General features: G+C 55.0%; 2 protein-coding genes across 10 annotated transcripts; one reads left to right on the forward strand and one right to left on the reverse strand.

The window, feature by feature from the left end:
- Positions 1 to 359: 359 nt before the first annotated feature.
- Positions 360 to 2,730, forward strand: Mmp23b (matrix metallopeptidase 23B). The gene is made up of 8 exons (XM_070037939.1): positions 360 to 503; positions 599 to 909; positions 1,045 to 1,184; positions 1,278 to 1,445; positions 1,761 to 1,925; positions 2,007 to 2,117; positions 2,228 to 2,354; positions 2,500 to 2,730. The coding sequence occupies exons 1-8, from the start codon at positions 360 to 362 to the stop codon at positions 2,672 to 2,674; spliced, it is 1,341 nt and encodes a 446-aa protein (XP_069894040.1). The 3' UTR covers positions 2,675 to 2,730.
- A 409-nt stretch (positions 2,731 to 3,139) lies between these two features.
- On the reverse strand, positions 3,140 to 23,633 carry Cdk11b (cyclin dependent kinase 11B). Of its 9 annotated transcripts, none has more exons than XM_070037082.1 (21): positions 23,545 to 23,633; positions 23,211 to 23,292; positions 22,791 to 22,837; positions 21,220 to 21,335; positions 18,515 to 18,642; positions 15,890 to 16,028; positions 13,152 to 13,333; positions 9,976 to 10,098; positions 9,538 to 9,633; positions 9,208 to 9,372; positions 8,097 to 8,162; positions 7,348 to 7,523; positions 6,604 to 6,694; positions 5,297 to 5,418; positions 4,967 to 5,072; positions 4,610 to 4,731; positions 4,431 to 4,538; positions 4,227 to 4,343; positions 3,944 to 4,092; positions 3,678 to 3,867; positions 3,140 to 3,596 (listed from the first exon to the last, which is right to left on the reverse strand). In XM_070037082.1, the coding sequence occupies exons 3-21, from the start codon at positions 22,797 to 22,799 to the stop codon at positions 3,504 to 3,506; spliced, it is 2,298 nt and encodes a 765-aa protein (XP_069893183.1). In that variant the 5' UTR covers positions 22,800 to 22,837; positions 23,211 to 23,292; positions 23,545 to 23,633; the 3' UTR covers positions 3,140 to 3,503. The 9 variants fall into 9 exon arrangements, with proteins under 9 accessions (XP_069893183.1, XP_069893179.1, XP_069893184.1 ...); XM_070037078.1 differs by lacking the exon at positions 22,791 to 22,837 and adding an exon at positions 22,910 to 23,033; XM_070037083.1 differs by lacking the exon at positions 23,211 to 23,292.
- Between the last annotated feature and the right edge of the window lie 463 nt (positions 23,634 to 24,096).

Genomic DNA, 24,096 nt, shown 5'->3' on the forward strand with positions numbered 1-24,096 from the left:
GCTCTCTCCACGCTGCGCCCTCCCCACCAGGGCCCTCTCCACCAGGGCCCTCCCCACCCGCGCCCTCCTCTCCCGCGCTGCTCCTGCCACGTCCCCGCTCCGTCGCCCCGCGGCGCCTCCCCTCGCGCGGAGTCCCGGCCAGGCCGGCTCTGCCCGCGGACCTCGCGGGGTCCCGGGACCGGCTCGGCGTGAGAAGCCCACGGGGCCTTTGCCCACGGCCCTGCCACCGGCCCGGCCCCCGCCGTTCCCGCGGTGGTCCGCGACCGCGGCCCCGACGGCGGCCGGGCCCCTCCGCCCCCCGCCGCCGTCACCCGAGCCGCCGCCTCCCGCCCTCCCGGCGCCGGCCCCACGCGTCCGCCATGGGCCTCGGGGCCCGCGTCCCCCCTGGCCGCTGGCTCGCCGTCCCGGGCGCGCCGCGCCTGCTCCCCGCGCTGCTGCTGCTGCTGCTGCTGCTGCTGGCGCGGCCGGGAGCCGGGGCGGCGCCGGCCCGGAGCGCGGCGCAGGTGAGCGGCGGTGCGGGCGGGGCCGCGGTCCCCGGGGCTCCCGGAGCTCCGGAGGCGGAGGTCTGACGGTGAAGTCCCCGATTAACCGCCGAGAGGCCGGAAGTGGCGCCGGGACCTCGGGGTGGCCTGGGGCGGGAGCCCGGGGCAGCGGGCTGAGGGCGGGAGGCCGGGGGAAAAGGGGGGGGGGAACCGGCGCCCCGGCGCTCACCGCGGCCTCCGCGTCGCAGCCGCGCGACCTGGGGGCCCGGAGCCCGGCCGCCCTGGCCCGCCCCGCCCACCGGCCCGGGAAGAGCGGCGCGGCCTCGCCGCCCCGGAGCCCCGGCCCGCCCGCCTCGCCGCCCCGGACGCGGCGCTACACGCTGACCCCCGCCAGGCTGCGCTGGGACCACTTCAACCTCACCTACAGGTGCGCGCGCCCGGGGCGGGGCGGGGCGGGGCGGGGCCGGACCTGCCCGCGCCCGCACCACGCCCCGGGCGATGCCAGGCCGGAGCCCCGCGCCCCGGCCCGCCCCGACCCTCCCCTCCCTCGGCCGCCCCGCAGGATCCTCTCCTTCCCCCAGAACCTCCTAAGCCCCCGGGACACCCGGCGAGGCCTGGCTGCCGCTTTCCGCATGTGGAGCGACGTGTCCCCCTTCAGCTTCCGGGAAGTGGCCCCCGAGCAGCCCAGCGATCTCCGGATAGGTGAGCGCCGATCCCGGCCCTGCCCTAGCCGGGATGTCCCGGGTCCCCGGCCTCAGCCTGCCTAGGCCCCGGCTCAGCCCTGCTTCCCCCCAGGCTTCTACCCGGTCAACCACACCGACTGCCTGGTCTCCAGCCTGCACCACTGCTTCGACGGCCCCACGGGCGAGCTGGCCCACGCCTTTTTCCCCCCCCATGGGGGCATCCACTTTGACGACAGTGAATACTGGGTCCTGGGCCCCACGCGCTACAGCTGGAAGAAAGGTGAAGGAAGGCCGCCTCCTTTGGGGCCCTGCTCCCACGGTGGTGGGCCGCAGGGACTTTCCTAGCTCTTGTGGGAGGTGCTGCCATTAGGGATCAAGCAGGGAAGGGGGAGGGTGCAGGCCACAGCCCGGTCCCCATCCATCTGTCCACGTCGTCCGGGGCGCGCTCCCTCCCCCGCTGCATTCCTGGGTGCAGAGCTCACAGCCCAGCCTGGGAACGTTATCTTCCTGTGGCTGCGGTTGAGGCTCCACAGCAGACAGGCCGGGCCCCTGGGGACAGAGGCCCGGAGTCGGCGCTCATCCCCGGGACCTGCAGGCGTGTGGCTCACAGACCTGGTGCACGTGGCCGCACATGAGATCGGCCACGCGCTGGGCCTCATGCACTCGCAGCAGGGCCGGGCACTCATGCACCTCAATGCCACGCTTCGAGGCTGGAAGACACTGTCCCAGGATGAGCTGTGGGGGCTGCACCGGCTCTATGGTGGGTGTTTTAGGGCAGGACGGGCAGCAGGTGGGTGGCAGGGTTCTGGGCCGGCTCTGAGCCAGCCTGCCTTCCCTGAAGGCTGCCTGGACCGGCTGTTCGTGTGTCCCTCCTGGGCGCGAAGGGGTTTTTGTGAGGCCCGCCAGCGGCTGATGAAGAGGCTGTGTCCCAGCAGCTGTGACTTCTGCTATGGTGAAGCTGTGGCTGGGGGGCTGGTGGTAGTGGTGGCATGTAGGGGTGGGGCTCCCAGCCTTGGCCCCATCTCCTCTGGGGAAGCATCAGCATTTTCTTCCTGTGCACAGAGTTCCCCTTCCCCACTGTGGCCCCTACGCCCCCACCCCTGAGGACCAAAACCAGGCTGGTGTCTGAGGGCAGGAATGTGACCTTCCGCTGCGGCCAAAAGATCCTCCACAAGAAAGGCAAAGTCTAGTGAGTGCTGGGCACTGGGAGCCGTGACCTGGGGTCTCAGGCTGCGTGGCCCTTGGGGATGGGGCAGCCATGTGGGGGGGGGGAGGGCTGCCCGGTGGCCCCTGTGGCGGGCTGGCACAGGCCTGGCGGACACTTCTCCCTGCAGCTGGTACAAGGACCAGGAGCCCCTGGAGTTCTCCTACCCAGGGTACCTGGCCCTGGGTGAGGCACAGCTGAGCATCATCGCCAACGCCATCAACGAAGGCACCTACACCTGCATCGTGCGCCGGCACCAGCGGGTGCTCACCACCTACTCCTGGCGGGTCCGAGTGAGGAGCTGAGCCCAGAGCCCAGAGCCCGGGCCCAGGCCCGCGTGATAAAGCACCTTTTCTCTCAAGTCTCTGTGCTGTTTGTGTAAAGGCAGAAGCGGGTCTGGGCCTCCAGGCGACGGGGGAGCCCCAGGCACCATGTAGTCTGTTTTGGCAGGGACACTGGTGGGGTAGCACATAGTCCCCAGGGAGAGGGTGAGTGTAGCCAGAAGACCAGAAAGCTGCCCTGGTGGCCTCTTGAGACGTGTCAGGAGTGTCACCTGGGCCTGGGTGGGAAACGGGGGAGGCCTGGGGAAGAGGCTGGGGATGGAAGGCCAGGCAGAGCGGAGGCCCTGGGCAAATCTGGGCAAACCCCTGCCTGGCTTGAGTGGCAGGGAGGACTCCACAGTGTCGAGGACACAGGGCGGCCCCACCCGGCTCCACAGCCTGCGCCATCCAGCTTGGGGGTGGCTTGCTCAAAGGAAGGACACGCCACAGTGTCCTCCAAGAATACTTTACTACCCCGCGATCATTTACACCCCCGTGTATAAAACGCACGTGGCGAAGGCTGCCCCACTGCGGGCGAGATCTGTGGACAAGGCTAGACAGCACGTATCCCCCAAGACCAGCCCCAGTGCAGGTCGGGGCTCGGCATGCGCGTGTGCGTGGGGGGCCCAGGCCCGCACCACACCCACCACCCTTCCTCACAGGCCGAGGCAGGCGTGGGGGAAACATCCAGCTTTTCCTTCCACAGGAAACAGTCATTTAATTCTACAAATGTACAAATCAAAATATAAAAAAGGAAATGTGGGCAGTCCGGGGTCCTGGCCGACCGCGGCTCTGCGGCCAGGCAGCGCCGCCTTCAGAACTTGAGGCTGAAGCCCGGGCCGGCGGCGGAGGCCCCCTGGTTGGTGGTGGTGAGGTGGAAGCCCGTCTCCTTCAGGTCGTCGTCACCCTGTGGGAAGAGGTGGGGCGCTGTGAGGACCGGCCCCCGTCTCAGCCCCCCCATGGAGACCCCTGCGGGCCGGCCGCTCACCAGCTGGCTGTAGCCTAGACCCCCCTCGGGGGGGCGTGGACTGGTGCCCCGCTTCACACGCTGCTGCTCGCTCTTGGCAGGCCACGTGGGGAACATGGAAGGGTCGATGGGGAGTGGAGTCTCGCAGAAGTACTCATGCTTGAGGCCGTCTTCCGCGTTAACCCGTCTCCCCGGGAAGTAGGTCAGAAACCTGGGGAGAATGCAAGGGATGGGCACACAGGGGCCCCAGGGCAGGGCGGCCGGGCGGGGAGGGAGCCCCGACTCACTTATTCATGAGATCAAAGCCCTGGTCCGAGAGCAGGGCCCCGAAGCGCTTGCGGAGGTTGTTGTAGGGGTGCTCACTGAAGGTCATCTTCTTGACGGCTGGGAGCTCGTTGTAGCCAGGCCAGATCTTCTCACTGGGGGTTCCCAGGTCCTGGAAGACAGCGCAGCGCAGCTGCAGGTGTGGCCCGGGCGGCCCTGCCACGGGCGCGGCACTGAGGTGCAGACCAGGGGCCGTCACGCCCTGGGCTCAGGCAGCCTCGCTCAGCCCGGCACCTCCACACCCACCTTAAAAACCTTGTTGATCTGATCAATCTCCGACTTCCCAGGGAACAGGGGCTTCTGTGTCAGCAACTCTCCGAAGATGCAGCCCACCGACCACATGTCCACCGCCGTGGAGTACTCCTGGGGCCGAGAGGACATGGCTCAGGGGCTGAGAGTCTGGGGCTTGGGACCAGGGGCTGAGGCTCAGGGGTCTCAGACCAGACTCACCTTGGCGCCAAGCAACAGTTCAGGGGCTCGGTACCAGAGGGTCACAACGACGGGGGTGTAGGCCTTCAGGGGCGACCCATACTCTCGAGCCAGCCCAAAGTCACCAACCTGCAGTGACACAGGGAGGCTGTGAGGGGCCTGGGGGTGGGGCCTGGGGGCGGGCCAGGCCCTGCGCTCACCTTGAGGATGCCAGCATGGCTCAGCAGCAGGTTGGACGTCTTCAGGTCCCGGTGCAGAATCCAGTTGTCGTGCAGGTGCTTCACCCCCCTCAGCAGCTGAATCATCAGCGTCTTCACTTCCCCTGGGGGAGGGCTGGGGTCACAGGCATGCCCACTAGTGAGCCCTGGACGCCAGCCAGGGCCCGGGGCAGGCCAGCAGCCCCCGCGGGGAGGGCTCCGAGCCTAGAGCCCAGGTGTGGCGCAGGCGGGGGGGGGGGGGGGGGGGGGGCGGGGCAGGGGGACATGGCCCTGCCTGTCAGCAGGGCTGAAGGCTTCCAGCCCTCCCCAACTCAGGCCCTGCCCCAGGCCGGGACAGACCTGGGAGAAAGGGCTGCTTCATGGTCTCCATGAGGCTCTTGAGGTCGTGCTCCACGTAGTTCATCACTATGTAAATCTTGTCCATGTTGCTGCCCACCACGATCTCCTAGCAGAGAGGCCATGGGATCGCGGGCGCCCAGTGCACCTCCAATCCCCTTGCCACCACTGGCTCTCCCGGGAGCCCCGAGTTGCTGGGCACAGACAGCAGCAGAAGCAAGGGCACAGGCATCTCAGGCTGATGCTGACTTCTGCGCTGAGCGTCTGGGGTGCACCCCAGGCTGCCACGGCACCTCTTCCCTTCCCAGGGGAATACCCCTCTTTGGGCCTTACTCGGACGGTGACAATGTTGGGGTGCTGGGCCTTGAGGATGGTGTTGATTTCTCTCAGGGATGTGATCGGAAACCCTTCTTTCTCCTTCTCCATTTTCAACCGCTTCAGAGCCACAATTTCATCTGTAAGGAAAATGGCGTCACTAGGTTAGGCATGGTGGTACACACCTCAATTCCAAGATTTGGAGGCTGAGGCAAGAGCATCTAAAACCCCAGCTTATGACAGAATTTCTTTCCTACAGCTGGGAAGGTGGCTCAATGGTACAGTGTTCACCTCCCATGCATGAGGCCCTGGGTTCGATTCCCCAGTACCACATAAGCAAAAAAAGAAAAAAAGCCGGAAGTGGCACTGTGGCTCAAGTGGTAGAGAGAGCGCTAGCCTTGAGCTGAAGAGCTGAGGGACAGCGCCCAGGCCCAGAGTTCAGGTCCCACCACCAGACCCCCCCCCAAAAAAAAAAAAAGAAAACAAAAACAGTGCCAAGCAAGAGTGATCATCCTGGCTACTCAGAAGGCTAAGATCTGAGGATCAAGTTCAAAGCCAGCCCAGGCAGGAAAGTCCTTGAGGCTTTTTATCTCCAAAGAACCACCAGAAAACCGGAAGTGGTGATGTGGCTCAGGTGATAGTGCTCATCTTGAGCAGAAGAACTCAGGGACAGTGGCCAGGCCCAGAGTTCAAGCCCCACCACCACCACCAGAGTAATGCCTCTCCAGGGAAGTTCCCTGCTTGATGCCCAAGCCAAGTTCTCTTGTTACCTGGTACCTGCTGAAGTCTTTGGTTTTTTGGGGGGGTAGGGGGTGGTGCGGGTAACTAACTGGTTCTGGGGTTTGAACTCAGGGCCTAGGTATTGCCCCTGATATTTTTTGCTCAGGGCTGGTCTTCTTTTTTTTTTTTTTTTTTTTTGTCGGTCGTGGGGCTTGAACTCTGGGCCTGGGCGCTGTCCCTCAGCTCTTCAGCTCAAGGCGAGCGCTCTACCACTTGAGCTACAGTGCCACTTCCGGTTTTCTGGTGGTTTATTGGAGATAGGAGTCTCACGGTCTCTCCTGCCCGGGCTGGCTTTGAACCGCGATCCTCAGATCTCAGCCTCCTGAGTAGCTAGGATTACAGGCGTGAGCCACCAGCGCCCGGCTGGCTGGTCTTCTTAAACTGCAGCTCTGCTTCTTGTTTTTTCGTCTCACCAATTTCCCTGCCCAGGCTGGCTTTGAACCCTCATCTTCAGATCTCAGCTTCCTGAGAGGCTGGAACTGAAGGGCTGGGCACCACTGCCCAGCCTGACTTCTCCACAGTGGGACATCTGGGAGCCCACCCACCTGTTTTCTTGTCCTTGGCCCTGTAGACAACCCCGTAGGTGCCTTCCTCAATCCTGTTCAGGCACTGGAACTCCTCCACGCTCCGGCAGCCCTGGGGGGAGACGGGAAGGAGGCTGAGCGGCGGCGGGAGGGGTGTCTCGTCTATGCCCACACCCCGCCTTGCACAAGGGCTCAAAGGTGGTCCCGAGAGGCAGTGTGTGGTGAGCAGGAGCACTGTGCTGTATCTGATCACACCTAGCGTTTTCAGTAGGAAGTGAAGGGGGGGGGGGGAGGAGCCGCACAGAGCCCTACCGGGAGCCTCTGCTGTTGCCGGGGAACTGTCTGGGGGCCAATGGAAGGCGGCCGGCCCATGGTCCTCACATGCGGCCTCCAGTGTGCACCACGGCCTGCGAGGCCGGAGGTGCCGGTGACACGTGGGCGGGGGAGGGGTGTGTGCATGTCTGCCCCATTCCAGGTCCCTGCTAGCCCTGTCCTCTCCTTACAGCTCTCCCTCACCTGCCAGCTCACCACGCAGCTCACCCCCCGTGCGCACCCATGTGGCCCCAGTCAGGACAGCGGAGGCCAAGGCTTGAGGCTCCTGCTGCCAGGCAGAGGAGCGGCCGTGATGAGGCCCCGGGGTCTAGGGCGGCTGGCTCCATGGCTCTTAGCCGGGAAGACCACCACACAGGTGGTACACCAGGGCACGGACGCCAGGCCTGGCTTCCGTCACCAGGCGGAGCAGGGCGGGTGTGGGGGGTGCCTGACCTGCAGGGCCGGCAGGTACTTGGGCAGCTCCTGCTTGAGCTCAATAGGCGACAGGGCGGGGGAGTCAGGAACGTAGTCCCCTTCAGTGGGGGCGCTGCTCTGGGGGGTCCCCTCCCCCACTTCTTCCTCCCCATCTTCACTGTCCCCGGAGTCTCGGTCAAATCGCGACTCTGGAACTTTAAAAGTTAAACCTAATTAGGGAACCAGGAAGAAGCAAGTACCAGCACCTCTTCTGCCCTGGGTGGGTGCTGGGCGGGGTCGGCTCGGCCTCCACAGAAGGAGGGTGCCAGAGGCACCAAGGCCTCCGGGCGGGCATGGCAGAGCCCTGCGCCCGGCGCTGGGCCCGGGACGAGGGCAGGTGCGGGGGTGGGGGGTGGGGGGCCCTCAGGCCACAGCACCACAGGAGGCCGCAGACCTGCGGTCCTCCCCCAGGACTGAGCCTCAGGGAGCATTTCCCAGACTCCTCAGCACCTGGTCTTAGCCCCGCCTAGAAGAAAGCCTTCCAGGGAAAGTTTCCTGCTGAGGAAAGGTGGCCCCAGGCACACCCGGCTAAGTGTTCAGGGGACGTCCGGGACCCCAGGGCCATTTTCAGAACGGGGGGGGGGGGGGGGGGGGGGGGGGAGGGAGAGGGCAGCCTGCAGGAAGAGTGGCCTAGAAGGCTCCTGGTCCGCCATGGCTGGACTGTGGGCCTGGACGTGGCCACGCTCAGTCACAGCTGAGGACAGGGACTCCATGGCAGGGGTCCTTACCAACCACGATGTGATTCTCATCTTCTCGCTCTTCGTCCTCACTCATTTCTTCATCGCTCACTTCTTCTGTTAAGAAAAAGTGTCCCTGAGCTAGCGGTCTACTACTTGAGTCACAGTGACTCTTCTGGCTTTTTGGTAGTTAATGGAGATAAAAGAATCACAGACTTTTCTGGTCAGGCTGTCTTTGAACTGTGATCCTCAGAAGCTCAGCCTCCTGAGTAACATGAACTACTGCGTCCAAAGTTCACTTTTAACTTCTAAATTCTCATGCTTTCTTCCTACCATCCCTGGGCAGCAATGGACCTGAACCTTTCATCAAATCCTCCCTTGTAGCTGGAATTATGAACAAGAACCATCACACCCAGCTTATTGCTTGGCATGAGAATCCTGCTAACTTTGCCCTAGGGCTGGCTTCAAATTGTGATCTTCTGAGAGCCCCACGCCTGCCACAAATACTCTCTAACAGCCTATTTTTTGAGTCTCATAAAAGTTCCACAGAGGAGCTGGGTGCCGGTGGCTCACGCCTACTATCCTAGCTACTCAGGAGGCTGAGATCTGTGGATGACAGTTCAGTGCCAGCCTGGGCACCAAAGTCTGTAAAACTCTTATCTCCAATGAACCACCAGAAAACCAGAAGTGGCGTTGTGGATCAAGTGGTAGAGCGCTGGCCTTGAGCTGAAGAGCTGAGGGACAGCGCCCAGACCCGGAGTTCAGGCCCCACGACCAAAAAACAAACAAACAAAAAGTTCCACAGAGGGGGCTGGGAAGGTGGCTCAGTGGTAAAGCGCTTGCCTTGCATGCATGAGGCCCTGGGTTCGATTCCTCAGCACCACATAAGCAAAAAGAAAAAAAAGCCGGAAGTGGCACTGTGGCTCAAGTGGTAGAGCGCTCGCCTTGAGCTGAAGAGCTGAGGGACAGCGCCCAGGCCCAGAGTTCAGGCCCCACGACCAGACCCCTCCCCCCCCTGCAAAAAAAAAAAAAAAAAAAAAAAAAGTTCCACAGAGGAATGCAATTTCAATTTGAAATTAACTTCAACTTCAAAGTGATTTTTCTGCAGGTCCTAGACTGCCTGTGGTGAACACATGAAGACCACGGGACCTGCAGCCCCCACCTGCAGACTGCTCTGACGCCTCCTCTGAGTTACTCCCAGTCTCCTCCTCCTCTTCCTCCTCCTCCTCTTCCTCCTCCTCCTCTTCCTCGGATTCCTCACTGGTGCTCCCTTCTTCTTCTTCCTCTTCCTCCTCTTCTTCCTCCTCCGACCCTGAGCCTGATTCCACTGTCCAAGAAAGCAAAGCTGGGGTCAGCCTCGGCCTTGCTGGCAGCCGGGCACAGCCTCAGCCAGACGCCGGGGGTCAGCGCTGCCTCAGCGAGACTCTGGGGTCAGCGAGGCCTCGGCCAGACACTGAGGGTCAGCCAGGCCTCGGCCAGATGGCACTTGTACCTGAGGAGGACTCAGCAGAGCTGGTTTTCCTCTCACTGTCACTGATGTCCTGTAGGTCAGACAGCAGGTCTCTTTCCTCCATTTTCTCTTCTTTTACTTGTGAAATAAACCATCACAGGTGAATTTGGGGAATAATTTTAAATTCACAAGAACACCATCCAAGTTACATGCACGTGTTAACTGCAGTCTATGTGGAGAATGGCACTGCCACATCAGCTGGAAGTGCTCTTCCAGTTCCACCCTCAGCCCTCAGGACGGGTTCAGTATCTTAAGTCATGCAAATGTCACAGTCCCTGGGGACACACATCATTTTAGTGCAGAACCCCCCCCCCCCCACACACACACACAAAACTTGGCTGAGCACTTCCTGGTGTCAGAGACTTATGAAGCCCAGTGCCAGGCTCACCCCCCCTCCCCCAAGGGCAATGGGCTCCTCACCTGGCTTCCGGCTGTCCCCCAGGTCAAAGCGCTCCCGGGGCGGCCGTGCGGGGCTGCGGCTCCAGCGTGCTGTCTTACCCTTGTCACCGTAGTCTTCCCTCACTGCGCGGTGATGTGCAGAGACTATTGCACCGGGGAGAAAAGGGAGCTGATGCCGGCACAACACCTTCCCATGGAGGCCCTCTGCCAGGCCTGCCCCGCACGGCGCCCCAGGAGCCCACACGGGCCCCACTGCAGGAAGGGAACTGACAGTAACGGGGCCACTGGCCACGGGGTCAGGAGGAAAGCCCTAAGTTGGAGGCCATGGGCTGACCCTGAGGAGCAAGGCCTTCCAGGCTGACCTTCACTGGGAATGAGAAAGGAGGATTTTAGGCAGAAACTGCTCAGGAGGCAGAGATGAGGAGGACTGTCAGTTTAAAGCCAGTCTAGGCAAAAGTTACCAAGACTCAGTCTCAACAATAAAGCCAGCTGGAGCCAGGCGCTGGTGGTTAGGATTACACTGTAATCCTAGCTACTCAGGAGGCTGAGACCTGGAGCCTCACAGTTTGAAGCCAGCCTAAGAAAGGCCTGTGAGACCCCTATCTCTAGTCATCAAAATGCGAGATTGGGGGCGTAGCTCAGGTGGTAGAGCACTAGCCATTAACGAAGCCAGCTGTGAACAAGAAAAGTGAAAGCACAAGGTGATTGCAAACCCTGGAACCAGAGTTACAACCAACCACTCCACGTACCATAAACGTAAAAAGCCATAGAGGGAGAGAGCCCTGAAAGCAGGAAGCAGGGACTGGCCCCCACGGCCCCTGGACGTCAGCAGAGGCCCAGGCCAGAGGGTAGAAGGTGGATGAGATCTGAAAGAAAAACTGTCAGCAAAAACGCTGCATCTGGCTGACCGATCCTAGGAAGTGAGGGGGAATCCAGACATTCCCAGGGAAGAAGTGCTTTGGAATTTATGAATCTGAGGATTCAAAGCCAGCGGTTCAAAGTCAGTCCAGGCAGGAAAGTCCCTGAGATTCCTATTTTCAATTAACCAGCAAAAACTGGAAGTAGAGCTGTAGCTCAAGTAGTAGAGTGCTAGCCTTGAATAAAAAAAGCTCAAGGAGGGGCTTGGAAGTTGGCTCAGTGGTACAGCGCTTGCCTTGCATGCCTGAGGCCCTGGGTTCGATTCCTCAGCACAACATAAGCAAAAAGAAAAAAAAAAGCCGGAAGTGGCGCTGTGGCTTAAGTGGTAGAGCACTAGCCTTGAGCTGAAGAGCTGAGGGACAGTGCTCAGGCCCAGAGTTCAGGCCCCACAACCGGACCAAAAAAAAAAAAAAAAAAGCTCAAGGACAGGGACCCATCAGCTGCACTGGATATTGACCAAAGTGAACTAAGCAACTGAATGAGTGATAGGAGGGAGGGAACGAGTGCGAAAGCTGGAACAGCTGACACTATGCAAAGCAAAGGAAATGTACACACTACCCAATGGGAAGAAATAACTATTGCAAAGCTCATAGAACTCATAAATGTTATAGACCATGATAGAAAACTTGCTCCATGAAAGTTAGAATGTGTTTGTGACTTTACCTAAGCATCACTATCCCACAATACTGTGAAATTTGGGGAATTATGTAAACACTTAATCACAATAAAATTTTTGGAAAAAAAAAAAAAAAAAGCTCAAGGACAGTGCCCAGGCCCCAAATCGCTTCCAGGAGTCTCAAGAGAAACAGAAAACGAAATCCTCCTAATTTTCTAACACCCACCACAAACCAGGTTGGGACAGAGGTGTCAGGAAGCAGAGTTTTCAGCCGAGCACCTGTGGCTCATGAATGACTAGAAATTCTAGCTATTCCAGAGGCTACGGTTTGAAGCCAGCCCAACAATGGAGCTGTGGTTCAAGTAGTAGAGCACTGGCCTTGACCAAAAAAAGATCAGGCTCTGAGCCAGCAGGAAAAGGAAAGAAAAATAGCCATTTTAAACATCACTAAAGCATAGCTGGTATCAATTCAAAGATTCAAACTGGCCTCACCTTAAGTTCCCAAAATAGATCACAAGCAGTTCCCCCAAGTACATGCGCGAGGGACAAGGGGAGGGGGAGCCAAAAGGCAATTAAAGCATGCAGAAAACAACCAGCAAAACAAAACTAAACCTCTATCGGCCAACCCTCAAATAATTTTTTTTTTTCTTTTCCCAGTCTTGGGGCTTGAACTCAAGGCCTGGGCACTGTCCCTGAGCTTCTTTCGTTTAAGGGTGCTCTACCACTTGAGCCACAGTGCCACTTCCGGCTTTTCCTGTGTATGTGGTTGAACCAAGGGCTTCATGCATGTGAGGCAAACACTCCACCACTAAGCCACCTTCCCAGCCGCAGGAAAGAGATTCTGACATAAGCTATACCATGACAGGCCTGAGGACTTCATGTGAGTGAAACAGGCCAGTAAGAAATAAAGACAGAAGGGCTGGGAAGGTGGCCCAGTGGTAGAGCGCTTGTCTTGCATGCTTGAGGCCCTGGGTTCGATTCCTCAGCACCACATAGCAGAAAAAAAAAAAAGGCTGGAAGTGGTGCTGTGGCTCAAGTGGTAGAGTGCTAGCCTTGAGCTGAAGAGCTGAGGGACAGCGCCCAGGCCCAGAGTTCAGGCCCCACGACCGGACCCCTCCCTCCCCCCAAGAAAAAAGAAAAAAAGAAAGAAGAGTGCATGATTATGCGTGTGAGAAACAGGCGTTCCAATTCCTAGCACACTGAGGCAGAGGCTGTCAAGGGCTGGAAGGGTGTGAGGTAAAAAGGATTCTGGAGATGGGCACTGGATACACAGTCAAAGATGACGAAGGCGACCCATTTATAGCCTATGTCTTTTGTTACTTCTAAATTCTGTAAGAAAGGGTAAGGGGTGGGGGCAAAGCAAGCACAGGCACCAAGAAGCACCTGTTGTGTGTGTCACAGGAGCACAGGGCCACTGACATGAGCCTGGAACACCAGCTGACAGCAGGCCAGCTGCACGTGCGCACACCCTCCTAGCCCAGGGCACTGCGCCAGAGCCAGTTCAGATGGCGGAGAAGATGTGCTCTACACAGCTGTGTGTGCAGGCCTGTGGCCTCCAAGGCACCGCCAGTGCTGAGGGGGTACCGTACAGAGGTGGGCACCGCGCCCTGCTCCAGCCCTCCCCGCCTGGGCCCTCCCTGCCCCGGCCCTTCCTGGCCCACACCTTCTCTGCGGGCCTCTCGCTCCTTGCGCCGCTCCTCTGCCCGTCGCTCGCGCTCTTTCTGCTCCCGCTGCTCCTTCTGCTCCCGCTGCTCCTTCTGTTGCTCCCTCATCTTGCGCTCCCGCTCCCGCTTCCTTTCTAACTGCTCCAGTCGGTCCCTGGAAGCAGGCACGGCCCTCATTCCTCTGCACAACACAAAGCTTGCTTTCCTGCCCGGCGTGGCTGTGCACAGTGCCATCTTAGCATTTAAACTAAGAGGCAGGAGTACCCAGTCCAAGGCCAGCCTAGACCAGGGTAGGAGTCTGCACAAACCCAGCAAAAGCCATGTGGTGGTGGCTTAAGCCTGTAATCCTACTCAGGAGGCTGACATGTGAGGATCACCATTTGAGGCTAGAATGGTCAGGAAAAGTCCATGAGGCTCTTACCCTGATTACCCATAAGCCAGAAGTGGAGCTGTGACTCAAGTGGCAAAACACTAGTGTCAAACAGAAAAAACCTATGGGATAGTGCCAAGACCTTGAGTTCAACCCAAAATATTGATACAAAACAAACACAAGTCTGATGCTGGTGGCTCATATCTGTATTCCTAGCTACTCAGGGGCTGAGATTTGAGGATCATGGTTCAAAGCCAGCGAGGCCTAAAACGTCTCTAAGACTCTTAGCACACGTTGGCAAGCTGTCTCAACTACAGCTAGTGTTTGACACTGCTTTCTCCAAAAGCACCAGATCTTGGTCCTTGCCTAACACATGCCTTCGGCTCTTCTCTCCCGCTTCACCCTCTGGGGTATCTACAAGGGCTGGCCGCCGCCCTCCTCTCACTGGCTGAGCCATGCGGTCCAGCATGGTGCGGCCAGCACAAACACCCTGGGAACGTGCACACATGGCCTGTCCTCCGGCCTCGTCACAGGCAGGCCTCACGGGACCCTTTCAGCTATGTGTGCATCACAGCCTGCTGGCAGCTTTCCAGAGGCTACCGGCTTCAGGCTTTCCTTACAACCAACCTGTCCTGGGCTTGAGAAATGACCTGTAGCTAGACACATTTTTTTTTTTTGTCAGTTGTGGGGCCTAAACTCAGGGCCTGGGCACTGTCCCTGAGCTCTTCAGCTCAAGGCTAGCATTCTACCACTTCAGCCACAGTGCCACTCACTTCTGGCTTTTTCTGCTTATGTGGTACTGAGGACTCAAACCCAGGGCCTCATGCATGCAAGGCAAGCACTCTACCACTGAGCCACCTTCCAGGCCCCAACAGATATCTCCTGTAGGAGTCTGGGCTGACACAAAGGCCCCCAGACCCCCAGGAAGGAGGGAGTCCAGCTACCAAACTGCATCAAGTTTGGGAGGTCTCCTTCCTTTCCTCCATGCAGGTCCTAGGGCTTGAACCCAGGGCCTGGGTGCTGTCCCTGGGCTATTCTTTATTTTTTTTTTGGGGGGGGGGTCCTGGTTGTGGGGCCTGAACTCTGGGCCTGGGCGCTGTCCCTCAGCTCTTCAGCTCAAGGCTAGCGCTCTACCACTTGAGCCACAGCGCCACTTCCGGCTTTTTTCTTTTTGCTTATGTGGTGCTGAGGAATCGAACCCAGGGCCTCGAGCATGCAAGGCAAGCACTCTACCACTGAGCCACTTTCCCAGTACCTGTCCCTGAGCTATTCTAAGCAAGACTTTACCACTTCGGCCACAACTCCATTTCTTGTTTTCTAGTAGCTAATTGGAGATAAGAATCTCATGGAAGCCGGACGCTGGCAGCTCACGCCTGTAATCCTAGCTACTCAGGAGGCTGAGATCTGAGGATCATAGTTCAAAGCCAGCCCGGGCAGGAAAGTCCGTGAGACTCTTACTTCCAATAAACCACTAGAAAACTGGAAGTGGCACTGTGGCTCAAGTGGTAGAGTGCTCGCCTTGAGCTGAAGAGCTGAGGGACAGCGCCCAGGCCCAGAGTTCAAGACCCATGACCGACAAAAAAAATAATCTCATGGTCTTTCCTGTCCAGACTAGCTTTGAACCTCAATACTCAGCTCTCAGTCTCTTTCATAGCTAGTATTACAGACCGGAGCCACAAGCTCCTCGCTGGAGTTCTCTTACTGCTTCATCAATCTGCACTAGAAGAACCTCTCAATTTCTGAGGAGATGGAGAACCCAAAGGAAAGGACTGCCTAGCCATCCCAGACTAGAACACTTTCTCTAAACAGTCTATGTCCTTAGGCATCACATGCAGGGAGAGCATGGCACAGTGTGACCATCATGCCACCTTCTCCTGAGTACTGCCAGGATTCACTCGTGGGCTCTGTGGACTTGGGTCTGGAAAGACACATCTCCTTAACACACAGTAAAAACAACCTGCACGAATGCATGTTCCTCCGCATGAGCCGATGGCATAGACTCACGATGCTCACTCCACACTGCCCCCTGCTGTCTCCACCGCTTCATGTCTGGCCTAACCCTGCACATGCCTGCTCCGGAGCCACCTGGGACCCCAGCACTAGCCCCTAACATCATTTCCCCAACTCATCCGTGGAACCGATTTGCTCAGGGAGTCGGGGCTTCCATGTCACCTCTGATGGCCTTTCCTGGGCACTTTATCTTCTGTCAGTTTAGACCCAGTGCAGCTCCCACCCACCAGGAAAACTCATCTCCTGTGCCATGTGCCTAACTCACCTGGACAAGGTGAATCTGCTCTCTCCCACCAAGTTCCCATCCCTCCCCCGCCCTAAAAGGACACGGGGGCTCACTGGAAACCACAGCCTTACCTCTCTCTCCTAGAATGTTCTCTTGCCAGTTCCCTCCTTTTCTGTCTTTCCCATTCCCGGCGGGCTTTGTCCTGCTCTTCTCGATGTCGCTTCCGACGCTCATGTTCTCTCTCTTTTTCTTTTACTCGAGCATGCTTCCCTGATAAGATAAAGCAATTTTCATTTAGACTCAATTTCCAAAGATTTAGCTTATTAAATACAAAAATATTTAAATGACTTCAAAAAGCAATTTCATATTGAGTTGAAAAAAAAAAAGTACCAAATATGACCAGGTGCCAGTGGCTCACGCCTGTAATCCTAGCTACCCAGGAGGCTGAGATCTGAGGATCAAGGTTCAAAGCCAGCTCAGGCAGGAAAGTCCAATGAGACTCTTTTTTTTTTTTTTTTTTTTTTTTTTTGTCGGTCGTGGGGCTTGAACTCTGGGCCTGGGCGCTGTCCCTCAGCTCTTCAGCTCAAGGCGAGCACTCTACCACTTGAGCTACAGCGCCACTTCCGGTTTTCTGGTGGTTTATTGGAGATAGGAGTCTCACGGTCTCTCCTGCCCGGGCTGGCTTTGAACCGCGATCCTCAGATCTCAGCCTCCTGAGTAGCTAGGATTACAGGCGTGAGCCACCAGCGCCCGGCTTCCAATGAGACTCTTATCTCCAATAAACCACCAGAAAGCTGGAAGCAAAACTGTGACACAAGTGCTAAGAAGGGTGACAGTCAGCCTTGAGCAAAAAAGCTGAGAGACGCTGAGGGACAGTGTGGAGGCCAAGTTCAAGCGGTAATACCAGCACGCACGCATGCACGCACGCACATACACACGGTTTTTATTTTTTGGTCCGATTGTGGGGCCTGAACTCTGGGCCTGGGCGCTGTCCCTCAGCCCTTCAGCTCAAGGCTAGCGTTCTACCACTTTGAGCCACAGTGCCAGTCCCAGCCTTTTCTGCTTATGTGGTGCTGAGGAATTGAACCCAGGCCCTCATGCATGCAAGGCAAGCACTCTACCACTGAGCTACCTTCCCAGCCCCTAGGTTAGTTTTATACCTTAAAAAAAATTATTGCTCATGAACAATGCTGAACAAAGCTTTGTTCCTTTCAATAGCTTTCTATGTTATTTTATAAAACTAAGTTGGGAGTTGGGAACATGGATTAGTGGTAGAGTACTTGCCTAGCATGCATGAAGTGCTAGATTCTATTCCTCAGTACCACATATACAGAAAAAGCTAGAAGTGGAGCTGTGGCTCAAACGGTAAGAGTGCTAGCCTTGAGCAAAAGAGCTCAGGGACAGCACCCAGGCTCTGAGTTCAAGTTCCATGACCAACCAAAAAAAAAAGGAAAAAAAAGAACTGTTAAGCCAGGTGCTAGTGGCTTATATTTCTAATCCTAGCTATTCAAGAGTTAAGATCTGAGATTCCTGGTTCAAGGCAAGCCTAGGCAGACAATTGTATGGATTCTTTGTTTTTGGTCGGTCGTGGGACTTGAACTCTGGGCTTGGGCGTTGCCTCTGTACTCTTCAGCTCAAGGCTAGTGCTCTACCTCTTGAGCCATAGCACCACTTCTGGTTTTCTAGTGGTTTATTGGAGGTAAGAGTCTCATGGACTTTCCTGCCCTTTCCTGCCCTGGCTGGCTTTGAACCGTGATCCTGAGATCTCAGCCTACTGGGTAGCTAGGATTACAGGCATGAGTCATAGGTGCTGTCTCCTATAGACTCATCTCCAATTAAGCAGGAAAAAGCTACTGGCTCAAGAGGTAGAGTGACAATTATGAATAGAAAAGCCAAGCAAGGCCGGGCGCTGGTGGCTCACGCCTGTAATCCTAGCTACTCAGGAGGCTGAGATCTGAGGATCGCGGTTCAAAGCCAGCCCGGGCAGGAGAGACCGTGAGACTCCTATCTCCAATAAACCACCAGAAAACCGGAAGTGGCGCTGTAGCTCAAGTGGTAGAGTGCTCGCCTTGAGCTGAAGAGCTGAGGGACAGCGCCCAGGCCAGAGTTCAAGCCCCATGACCGACAAAAAAAAAAAAAAAAAAAAAAAAAAAAAAAAAAAAAAAGAAAAGCCAAGCAAGATGGCAAGGACCCGAGTTCAAGTCCCAGTACTAGGACAATTTCTAACAGAGGACTAGCCTCTAACAGATGGCATGAGATCAAAACTGTCACCAAGGGGCTAGGGAGGTCGCTTAGTGGTAGAGCGCTTGTCTCCTATGCATGAGGATTGATTCCTCAGTACCACATAAGCAGAAAAAGCTGGAAGTGGGCGCTGTGACTCAAGTGGTAGAGCGCTAGCCTTGAGCTGAAGAGCTGAGGGATAGCGCCCAGGCCCAGAGTTCATGCACCACAACTGACCAAAAAAACAAAAACAAAAACAAAAACAAAAAACTGTCACCAAGTCAAAGCATATATTTGACTTAATCTAAAAACTCTTTCTTTTTTGGCACATTCCCTCTACTTATTGATAATTAATTTTACATGTATACAAATCCTAAACAATGCAACAGGATAGAAAAAAACACCAGAAGGAAAATGAGCATTATTCTTATGTTTTTAGCTAAACTTTATTCATCCTCCTTTTAGCTCTGCTCTGCAGGATGAGTTCATGAAGAAAACAAATGTATGTGAACATCAAAGAAAGCAAGACTCAATACCCCCTTCCGCTGAGTGGCTGCGATGTCTACGCTTCTCTTTCCTCTTCTCATCTTTTCTGTGATGGGCCTTTTCTTTCCGAGACATTTGCTGGGGTGGTTTGATGGCCAGAGAATCATCTTCCTCTCCCCTGAAATACAGACCATAACATGCTGGAAGTTTGCAGAGAACCATGGCACCCTCTCCCCCAAAAAACCAGAGTCACAATGAAATAAAGTTGAACTGAAACATCATTTAAAAAAACATGCTCCCTCCCCCACGATATAACCCCTGCTTTCACTGTATTTGATGTTGACATAATTTGTGGAGAGGAAGGGAAAAAACAAATTATTTAGATAGGGATACAGGTGGACCCATTGCAAAAACGAGAAGTACAAGTTGTTATGTTGAAAAACAAACTTTACAACTTTGGGGGGGGGGAGATGGGAAGGGATAGGACAGGGAAACAAAGGAGAAGGCAACAATGCTTGATAAGAAATATACTCATTATCTTGCCTGTGTAATTGTAACTCCTCTGTACAGCATTTTCACAATAATAATAATAATAAAAAAAGACATGCTAAGCTAGGTGCCGGTGGCTCACACCTGTAATCCTAGCTACTCAGGAGGCTGAGACCTGAGGATTGTGGTTCAAAGCCAGCCCGCGCAGGAAAACCCATGAGACTCTTATCTCCAATAAACCACTAGAAAACCGGAAGTGGCGCTGTGGCTCAAGTGGTAGAGCGCTAGCCTTGAGATGAAGAACGCAGGGACAGTGCCCAGACCCAGAGTTCAAGCCCCACGCCCGACACACACACACACACACACACACACACACACACACACACACACACACACACACACACACACACACACACACACACACACACACACACAAATTATTTTAGGGTCTGGGAAGGTGGCTCAGTAGTAGGTGCTTGCCTCGCATGCATAAGGCCCTGGGTTCCATTCCTCAGCAACACATAAGCAGAAAAAGCTGGAAGTGGCGCTATGGCTCAAGTGGTAGAGCACTAGCCTTGAGCTAAAGAGCTGAGGGACAGGGCCCAGGCCCAGAGTTCAGTACCTTTTGGCCAAGACTCTATGTTGAAAACAAACTTTACAACTTTGTGAGGCAGGGAGGGGAGGAGGAATTGAGGAGGTAGGGTAGAAAGGGATGGTAGGGGAAAAACAAAGGAGGAAATAACAATGCTCGATAGAAAATGGATTCATTACCTTGCTCGTGTAACTGTATAGTATCTGTATAGTATCATTACAATAAAAAATACATGTTTAGAAAAAAAAAATCTTTTAGCGAAACACTAGGATCTCATGCCTGTAATCTTAGCTACTCAGAGGCTAAGATCTGAGGCTTGGGATTTGAAAACAGACCTGAAGGTCTGTGAGATTCCTATCTCTAATTAACTGGCAGAAAGATGCAAGTAGAGGTGTGCCTTGAACTGGAGGGCGCTAGCCTAGCATGAAAGAGCACTCTGGAACCAAGGTCGAGCCCTAGTACTAGCATGTGTGTGCACACAGGCAGTTCCTGTCACATTATTTTTAACTGATTCTACACTACCAAGATCCTGAAAGAATTTACACCCAGAGCTCCTCAGAATCACTTTACCTTAACTTCTAGTTCTATTTGCTTTAACTCACAAATGATGAGGAAGAAAAAAATGACAAGACACCACTGAACACAAAGAACTATATATGTTTTGGCATGAATCAATCTTTCTTTCCTTCCTTCCTTTCTTTTTTTTTTTTTTCTTGGTTGTAGGGCTTGAACTCAGGGCCTGGGCGCTGTTCTTGAGCTCTTTAGCTCAAGGCTAGCGCTCTACCACTTGAGCACAAGTGCTACTTCCAGCTTTCTGGTATTTACTTGGAGATAAGAGTCTCACAGCCTTTCCTGCCTGGGCTGGCTTCTAATAGCAATCCTCAGATCTCAGCCTCCTGAGTAGGTAGGATTACAGTATAAGCCATGGGTGCCCAGAACATAAATATTTCTGATAGTGGCCCCTCTGCCTTCTAATTTCAATTACTGGTGTAAAACATTTGTTTTATTTTTTGATGGTCCTGGGGCTTAAACTCGGGGCTTTGAGCTCTGGCCTCTACCACTTGAGGTACCTCCACTTCTGGCTTTTTGCTAGTTAACTGGAGAGAAGAGTCTCACTATTTTTCTGCCTAGGCCTGCTCTGAACCACGACCATCAGATCTCAGGCTCCTGAGTAGCTAGGATTATAGGTGTGAGCCACAGTTGCTGAGCTACTAATACAAAATCTTTTTTGTTGTTGTTGTTGGTTGTGGGGCTTGAACTCTGGGCCTGGGCGCTGCCCCTCAGCTCTTCAGCTCAAGGCTAGTGTTCTACCACTTGAGTCACTTCTGGCTTTTTCTGCTTATGTGGTGCTGAGGAATCGAACCCAAGGCCTCATGCATGCGAGGCAAGCATTCTACCACTGAGCCACCTTCCCAGCCCATGATACAAAATCTTACACATGCAACTCAGAGCCAACATTTAACTTTCTCATCTAAATAGTGGTGGCTTGACTGAAGAACCACCACAAAAGAAAAGAAGCCATGCTCATTCTGTCTTCATGAGGAATGATGTGAAAACCGATTGCCCTCCCCAGACTCCTTCACCAACCTCATCTGAGGTAAATCTAATGTCACAAATATAAACTTTGGCTTTGTACGGTGTGTCCCAGTCTTCTCTTGCTGCGCAGCTTCTTACCTGTCTTCCATCGAGTCCTCTCTTCTGTAGGGTGAGTTCCTGATTGTGATCTCCATTCGGTGGTCTCTCAGCTCCCCTTCCTCCAGGGAGTCTCGCTTGGAATCCCTGTCATCAGACTAAAAAGTCAAGAGAGACTAAGTCATTTTTACATACTTTTGAGACACTAGGCTCGCTTTGAACTTGAGATCTTCCTGCTTTAGGATACCAAATGCTGACATTACAGGTGTGTGCTAACACACCCAGCTAAATGTTTTGGGATTTTTTTTTTTACATTTATTTAAATGCATGTGTGTGCCTGCTAAGGCTTGACTCAGGGCCTGGATGCTATCCCTAAGTTTTTTCACTCAAAGATAGCATTCCTATTACTTGAACCACTGCTTCACTTCAGACTTTTTGGCGGTTAATTAGCAATAAGAGTCTTACGAACTTTCCTGCCCAGACTGGCTTTGAACTGTGATACTCAGGTCTTAGTTTCCTGATTACCTAGGATTATAGGAGAAAGCCACCAATGCCTGGGGGCTAAGTGGGGTTTTTTAATTAATTAATTAATTAATGCTGGGCCTGGGGCTTAAACTCTAGGCCTGGGTGCTATCTTTGAACTTTGTGCTCAAGGCTAGCATTCTACCACTTGAGTCACAATTTTGAGCCACAGTTCCACTTTTGGCTTCTTTTTTCTTTTTTTCTTTTGTAGTTTAGTGGGGATAAGAGAATCTCCTGACTAGGCTGGATTCAAACCAAAATCCTCAGATCTCAATCTCCTAAGTAGTTAAGAATCACATGTGTGAACCACTGGTACCTGGCTAAGTATATTTTACTGATAAACACTTCACCAGTATCTCAAAGCAAGCTTTTTTTATATACCTTGGTTGAATCAATGTTACAAAATTAAAAGAAGGAAATTCTTCAAATCCGGTATTACTGTCTGTAATCCAAAACCTGAGAGATGGGAAACTTAAAACCAGCATTTATGGAAGTGCCTCTGTGGCTCAAGTGATAAAGAGCTAGCCTTGAGCACAAAGAGGCTCAGAGACAGTGCCCAGGGCTGCGCTCTCAAGCCCAGCAAGTGCCAAAACAAACAAACAAAAAAATCTAGCACACGTGACAAGAGACAAGAGAATCTACGCCCAGTATGTTAGTTGCCCACAAACCAACACTGAGGCTTAATGTAGATTTACATACCAAATATTTTCTGATAGTTCTCATAGTATGTAGGTATACTTTAAAACAATCTTTTTTCTGGCCTTTCGAAAAGAGGTACTTAAACTAATGCCTCTCATCCAAAACCAAAAAAGCCTTTCTGAGCATGTTACTCAAATCAAGAAAGATATGACATATTAATATCAAGGCACACTCCACTATATTAAGAATACTTGGAAATGGTATTATGAATATGCTAATAATGAAATGAGAAAAATTAGTCCAGGTGTGCTAATGACTCTAGGTTCAAACATTTTGTTCACCATGTAGACATTCTCATTTAGACACATCTTCTGTGTATTATCAATCTGCTTTCAATGTAAACTGATTATATGAATGTTTTTGTTAAGTTTTAGAATAGATTTTGGGCTCACCTGTGACATTTAGAAGTACAAAAGAACTTCACCGAAGAAGCGTTGTTCTAATGGAAAAATGAGGGCAAAGAAATTAAATCTCCTTTAAGAAACCCACTTACTTAAAAAACATAGCTTACATTTTTTAAGCGTTTTATCTCTGCTTTCTCCTCTTGTTCTTTCCTCCGTTTCTTTTCTTGGAGAATTTCATCTAAAGTTTTCACTTTCCAAGAGTCCTTTTCATCACCCATTTGAATTAAAACACTGTGAAAAGAAAGACAATTCAAGCACCCTCGGGACAGGCGAGCCCCAGGCTGACGCGGTTTCCGCTCCCCGCAGCGCTCGGGTAAGTCGCGGCAGAGGGAAGGGCTCCCAGGCGGACATCTAATCTCCGGCGTTACCTCAAGTTCCCTTTTTCCGCCACAGGGCAAGGACGCCTACCTAATACTTTTGCTCGAGGACCAAAGAGCACCAATCAAGGAGAAGCCGAGAGCCCAGGGTCGGCATTCAACAAGCTCCGCCTCTGACGTTAGAAGACCAGATCAGACGGGCCCTCCGGGAGGGGCGGGCGGCGCCCGCGGCGGCCCCGGCGTCCGGGCGCCGGCTCTGGGCTCGCCGCCGCTTCCCTCCCCGCGCTGGCCGGGGGGAGGCCCCCCCGAGGGCGGCGGTGTCGCCGGGCCCGGGCCCGCCCCAGCCCGAGCCCCGCTCCGAGCCACAGCCGCCGGTGGGCCGGCCTCCCCGCGCTCCCAGCCCGAGCCGGCCCCCATTCACTCACCCCTGCGCCGCCGCCGCCGCCGCCGCCGCCGCCGGTACCCGAACTTGAGGAGAAACTGCGCCTGGAGAACGCGCCGGCGTCGTCACCTCCGGCGCGGACGCGGAATGATGACATCAGGCGGGCCGGGGGCGGGAAACCGCGCCTGACGTCACTTCTTGGCCGTCGCGCGCCGATGACGCACGAGTGCCCTAGGGAACCGGTGCCGGCGCCGTACCCCGAGCCGCGCCCCGAGGCCGCCGGTGCCCGCGGCGGCCCTGTTGGCCCCCCGCCGTCCGCCCGGCCGCCCCGGGCAGCTGGGGGAAGCGGGGCTCGGCCGGCGCCGACCTCTGAACCCGGGGCCAGGGCGGCCCCGCGGCGTTTGCACCCGGCTCCGCTAGGCGGGGGTCGACTCCCCTCGTCCCTGGTGACTTGAATCCTCGAGCTCTGAAGCCGGGAAGCGCCCTTCCCGCGTCCGTGCTGTGAAATGGCGGGGAGTGGACAGACCGACGGTACTTCAGGACCGAGGAGTCCCACGAAGAATACTTGCCCTTTGGGCTGGGAAGCTGGCTCCGT

The sequence above is a fragment of the Dipodomys merriami genome, unplaced genomic scaffold (genome assembly GCF_024711535.1).
Source record: "Dipodomys merriami isolate MVZ:Mamm:240054 unplaced genomic scaffold, mDipMer1.0.p SCAF_28, whole genome shotgun sequence".
Classification (NCBI taxonomy): domain Eukaryota; kingdom Metazoa; phylum Chordata; class Mammalia; order Rodentia; family Heteromyidae; genus Dipodomys; species Dipodomys merriami.